Below are 6,558 nucleotides of genomic sequence, written 5' to 3'. Positions count from 1 at the left end.
CAGGCTTACCTACGACATTTTAAAAAGATTGACTTTTGAATCGTCACTTATTTTAACATTATTAGTAATTGTAAATGCTGGTCCGTTGAGAAATGCCTGTAAGAAAATTAACAGACTTTCTTTTAAATGGAATTTAGGAGTATACATTATAATATTAATCACGTAAATGAGTCAACAAACCAAGTTTCACGAACATTTCCATCAACTAAAAACTCGTAAACGCTATAGTAAAATGTATTTAATAATGTACTTTTAATTTAAGATTTAAAAGTAAGAAAAAGAAGGTCCAAGAGAGAAGTAGAACCTTATCACATATTTGTTAAGTTTTTAATATCAAATTTACTTTATTAGCAGTTTATATACACATATAAAATATTTTATTAATTGTCCTTGAGGTTTTAATAGCCGAAGCATTTGCGCAGAATCTTTACACCCAGGAACGAATTGAATTTACACTCGGGTCCATCGCTTATTTGTGGAATACTCTCGAAGAGTCGAAAAATTATTACTCTTGGCAAACGCACTATGCTACATTAAAATCCGTATGACCAATTATTTTAATAGCATCACTGTCTCTCAACATTGTCAATTATTTACTGAAACAATCGCGTTAAAAAACATAAGTCTGCTAATATGTGTTCATGTAAGAGAAGAACCTGACAAAAAACTCGATAATTAAGTTCAATTTTCGAACTTAATTCTAGCGATGTTAAAAACAGGACTTTGACGGACGTTACAGTTTAATGCAATTCGTTTTACTGGTCATATTAATCAAGGCTATGTAAGGCGACATACGATCGCATGTCTTACTGCTAATGTTAATTACATTCTCTGTCACGTAAATAATTAATGTTGATGTTATTCCATGTGAAGTTCATAGATCTTCAAGATTGACGTCACAAACAGGCGATTTATTTATCAAAATGTAAATGCAGGCCAAAGTATTAATCTCATAATTACAATAAGAACCTTTTACAAGTTATTAAAAAACTTGAATTAAGTCGATAAAGTCTTTCTCAGCGTATTTATTTATTTGTGTGAAATATTATAGTAAGTAGTGGTAACCTTGCAATAGAGGACTTAGATTTGCGATTGTAGGTCGTGAGTTTGATTTCCAGGGCACAAACTTACATAATCCACACTTTGTGTAATAATTATGTAAAATTGCCACTACCCATATATAAGTTTCCAGAACAGAGGTAACATCCTTTACACACGTACTATAATACCACCTGATGAAATCGCTAATTTGTCTGCCAAGCGTGACGAATATGGTATATCTCGCCATAGATATTTGTGTGCCATCTTAAACGATGACGACATTGCATTGCTTTGTATATTAACAGGTTCTTTATATGTTTATAATCAAGTGAACAAGTTGTCAGTTTAATAAAGCCCTTGGTGAGTTTTCGCTTTCCCTACTTATTCTTATGAGGAATGTTTTAACAATTTTAATGTTAAAAGAATGCATGGGCAAGAGGCGAGCAATCCTCGCGTCGGCTGCAAATTGATACAAACCGAGTACCCCGACCTCCGTAAATCTCACCCCTACCACGATACTAATGTATTTTTGAACGATAATTTTGTTTCGAGACGCGTTGGGAGGCCGGTCGCGTCCCGGGCGCTGTCAGTGCGACTTGACATAGGTAAATTGTGTTGCTATCGATGTTGTATCGACTCACGATCGGACGTGAGCGGCGTGGAATTGGTAATTGGTAGGGGATTTGGAGAGCCTTGAGTTCAATTAGACCGCCGTTTTGTTGAATGGAGTTCGGCTGCGACGCGCTCGGGTGTCCACGCTCTCTTGTATCAGATGACGGATGAATTGAAATTCCGTTCGACCGTAAGACCTTGTGTCCTGAGAAAAGAGGCAAGAGTAGTCAATTTACGTACCCTACGCATGACTAGAATATGTACACAGGCTGATTTAAAAAAGTGTAAAACACTTTATAGGTATCAATGAACGGTTCATTTGCTAGCAATTAATGTATGGTAAACTCTGTGCAAAAATCAATATATAAAAGGAATAAAAATTTACCTAAAGGAAAAAAGAGGTTTCAGAATTCCAATTGCTACATTTAAAACTATTTTTTATTCACAGTTTACCGCTGCACACTTTATACTACTAGTTATTCGTGTTCTAGCTTAAAAAAAAAAAAGAAAATAATGTATTAATTGTGTACAAAGTTGACAGGTAGATTGATAATAGGTGTAAAAGCTTTAAAGTTTTTTGCTTACAAATAAGCTACATACAAACCTTTAAGGCTTTTACATCTACAACGAATCGATTAACACAAAACAATAGACCATTTAGTTTTTTTTTTTTCAAGAATAGGGCTAAAGCACATGTTATTTAAAAAAAAATCGTTACTCGTGAAGTTTTGCGCTTATAGATATATCTGTGTTGCTAAAAAAGGTCAAATCTGTTTTTTAAAAATTCTTTTAAAGGTTTTCTACTCGGCAGTATAACATTATCTATGTTTATCGCTGGGTAGGTATTGGTTTATTTTATTATATATCTATCTGTCTACTTTATTCTATTTATTGTATATTCTGAGGACGAATTTTAAACTCTACAATTTACTTAAAGTTGGACTTTATTCTTATGTAAGCGTAAGTACACGAATCATCACAAAATAAAATCTGTACTGAAAAATAATGCGATCATACAATATATTAAATCCACTGATGAAGTGTACATCTAAATAGATTCCGTTTACCGTTCAAAATTTCGTATCATGTATTTAACATGCGAAGTTTCTGTTGGGAAAATTCAAATTCTCTTTATAAAGTACAAAGTTTAAATAATCCGCTGCGCTTAGTGCCTTCGCTCCTACGTCTGAAAACAAGACTTAAGTAAAGCGGCAGTTTCATATTTTAATTATTATATAATAATGTTCTTATATAATTATCTTTATTACAAAAAAACAGCTCATCCAATATTATTAAATATTCGCATGCTTTTCAGTTCTTTATTTATTAAAAATCAAAAATCAATATCAAAACATTCTTTGTTCAAATAGGCTGTGTAGTACTTTCGACTCCTAAATAAATAAGAAATCAGTATTTTAAGTTCTACAAGAAGCTACCACCCTCTCGGAAGGCAGTTCTGAGCAAAGCCAGCGAGAAACTCAAGATTAAAGAGAAGGAAAAGAAAAGTCAACAGTTTTGAAACATACGCTGGCTTTTAGTAGTAAGAATAATTAAAAACTTCTCATTTTAGCCGCAAGACGTCTACTGTTGGACATGGATCTCATTCATAGGTTTCCATCAGGATCAGTTTGAAGCTGTTAACTTTAATACGTTCTTGTGTACACCTTGTTGGTGGAAGGTTTACCTTGGGCTTTCCACTCCGTAGTCTATATCACGGAACCTTATTAGCAGCCTTCTACTCTGCGAGTCACGTGGTCCACCCACAGCTACTCAATTTGCCAATTAGCTAGGCGATAATTTCGTTCATCTACAGAACTCCACATTCGATTTCCTAGAGAAATTCCGAACACAGCTCTCTCCATGGCTCATTGAGCATCTCCTAAAATAACAGATCTTATAATCTTAACTAATTTATTAAACCATACGCAAACCTTACATTAATTTAGTATTGAAAAGTCTATAACCAAAAATTAGATTTTCATTTTTGAATTTGTCATTAAGAATAGTTCTCGAAGGAATTCCTAGATGGCGCCACAAGTCGTTTAAATCGCGCTATCATGAATTCTTCACCAAAAGTTATAGATTCTCGAGATTTTGAATAAATTAATTTGTTTGAAGTTCATGATGCCACTTAGTAGTCACTTGTACTTCATGAGAAGAAAGCCAGAAGAGCCCAATTTGATAGAAACTTGAATCAAATTGAGGTATAAGCTCTCAAAAGTGTGTAAATGTAAAAATGTAATCGGGACAAAATAACACGTTTCTATATATAGAATGGTATATAATAAATACATCGCTAGAGTTCAAGTTCGTTATCGCGGGCAAAGTCATCAAAGGTTTTTTCAAAGTATCTGTTCGCAGACGGCGGCTCGTGCGGCGACAATCGGTGCTTCTTCAGCAGCAAGTATAGAAGCAAGTTGTACTCGGCGGTGGCCTTCTGCACAATGTTGAGCATCTTCTCCACTTGCTTCTGTCGCAGGTCGCAGTCACGGAGCTCATCCATTGAATCCTTCACCTCCTGATTTAACTGCAACAATCAAAACTCACAATTTAAATGTTCACACATTTAATTTGATCACAAAAACAAAGTTAACACGTTCACTGCGGGCCCAATTTTGAAGAACTTTCAGCTAGTGCGGCTGAGGTCGAATCAGCCTCAAGCTGAACTTCCTAGTAGTGCGGTTGAGGCCTTTTCTGCCTCATGTTCATCAATATTTTTTTACAATATTGAGTCAATGCTTCGCAGGCATAAAGAAAGCTGTATTTGTTTTTGTCATACCTCATACGGTTGAGTGTAAACTGCCGGCGCACTAGAGAGAAAACACGAGTTTTACGCGCCGCACCAGTACAAAGTCTACCATGAGGCTGAATCGACCTCAAGCCGCAGTGAACGTGTTAAACGAAATCAGGTCTTATAGAAGAGGTATCGAAAGAAGCTTTCAGAATGTCAAGCCAGAACACAATGCAAAAAGCACTTTGATATATAAAAGCACGAAAGATATGTTGTCAAACAGGACAAGACAAACCACATACAAATGGTGTAGGCCAATAAATAGTCGCAAATTGGACCTGGATTTCTTTTTCCAAGTAAAGATCTAGAGTGGTACGGACTGCCATTACGCTGAGCGGCCATAAACGAAGCCCCGCCCCCTCATCTAGATTTGCTGAAATGACCAGATAGCGATCTCTCTCTCCAGCGCGCAGGTAAAAAGGGGCCTGTGTACTGTATTTAAGCGCACTCTTTCCGAGATACGTTACCTGGTAACGTAGCAAAGTTAGATGTTGAAATAATTAGTTTTAGTTTGAGTTTAACCGAATGTTAATAGTTAGTTGCTGAATACATTCGTTTTAGCGTGTATTTAAACCAGTATTAATAATTGAATTTCTCTGCTTTATCTTTATCTCTGTTTCCTGCGAGCTTGTCATGCTACAGTCCACTAAATATTAAGGTGAAAGCCCTAGCTCTGTGGAATACCGCCGGAGGTACAATATAGAGAGTAACCAAAGGATAGATTGATGACATAGTAAAAGTTGCAGGAAATTCATAGTCAAAGTCAGGCAGTACTTTAGTTTGGAATAAGATTAAGGAAGCTTTTATAACTTCTGGTGACACTTGGTTTGTACTATCAACAAAAAATTATTATATATTTAATGATAGAATACCATTTTATGGTCATAGTAACCACCAACAAATGTGTCTGGACTTGATATCTAAAGGAATTTGACCGACAGACCATTCTTTAACTCGCATGGTGCTTCAACCGCGTCTTCTATTAATGAAATAAGAAAAGTAACACTCATAATTTTGGATATTTTTGCGGATAAACAAAACATATATAATATATTGCGATTCGAAGTCAAATCGAGATCATTGACTGATTTTGACATATCAATGGCATAGTCATTTTTTGACAATCATCACCATCAACCACATCACCATCATTTTGCCGATGTCCACAGCCAGACTGGCATCTTCCATAGATTTCCCATAGAAACGGTTGGAAGCGACCTGCGTTCAGCATCTTGCGACTACCTGTATAAAGTCATCTATAGAAAATAGGCGCAGACTCTAAACTGCTCTTGCTGGTCTGTGATCCCTACTCCAGAAACCTAAGGCTCCAGCGGATATATCTCTTGCGCGCTATTTGGCCTGCCTACTACCACTGGCCAATCCGTATCGTATCCATATATCAGCTAAAAGCACTCTCTTTTACGTCTTTAAGACTACTGAAGCTATTTCTAATATATGTTTCGCATAAATACCTTTAATATTCGTCGCTCCAGCAGTTTCCTCTGTATCCAGTCGCAGACGTATATCCCGAACACAAGCGAAACAAACGAAAACGCAAGAAAAGTGTCGAATATCGGAAAATCCGAGAACTGAGGCCAAGTGGACGTGTAACTTGGTGGAAGCGATGGGATCTCTGGTACCGGCTGTTTTACGTAAAAATCCGGTACGTAATACTGAATTGGTAGTAAAAGTAGAGTCACTAGAACAGTTGCTACCACGCCGTTCGTGCATCCGGGTAATGGCATATTTCAACTAAATAAAACCAATATATATGTGCACCGAATCACAGCTGTACTCGGGAAAATATACATGTCAATAATTTGACATATATCTGTTTATACGTGAGACGTGAGAAAAGTTTTTAATCTTTTCTGTCAAGAGCAAATAATTGAAAAATATTTATTATTTGTTCATATGCAATAAGGTCAAAAGTCACTGGACACGTGCAGCGCAAGAGTGGTCATTGCGACGATCTTTAAGGAAAGCCTTTACCTAGATTTACATCAGTCACGTATATTTCTGGAATGAAGATAACGGAGAGACAAATGTTGCGGGCAGACGATAACAAGGTACTCAACTAATGCAGGATACTTGTTGCTTTCAACCGTTCCTAT

At 36.2% G+C, this 6,558-nt stretch overlaps 1 protein-coding gene across 1 annotated transcript; it reads right to left on the bottom strand.

Moving 5' to 3' along the window:
• Window positions 1–3,949: 3,949 nt before the first annotated feature.
• LOC137921619 (uncharacterized) lies at window positions 3,950–6,189 on the bottom strand. The gene is made up of 2 exons (XM_068764418.1): window positions 5,917–6,189; window positions 3,950–4,180 (listed from the first exon to the last, which is right to left on the bottom strand). Exons 1-2 carry the CDS (start codon window positions 6,187–6,189, stop codon window positions 3,950–3,952), a joined length of 504 nt encoding a protein of 167 aa, XP_068620519.1.
• Window positions 6,190–6,558: the final 369 nt, after the last annotated feature.

This window comes from Battus philenor, unplaced genomic scaffold (genome assembly GCF_028537555.1).
Source record: "Battus philenor isolate CCGP_79_NKW_IND1 unplaced genomic scaffold, ilBatPhil1.0.hap1 SCAF_19, whole genome shotgun sequence".
Taxonomy (NCBI): domain Eukaryota; kingdom Metazoa; phylum Arthropoda; class Insecta; order Lepidoptera; family Papilionidae; genus Battus; species Battus philenor.
This window is presented reverse-complemented; position numbering and strand designations above follow the sequence as displayed.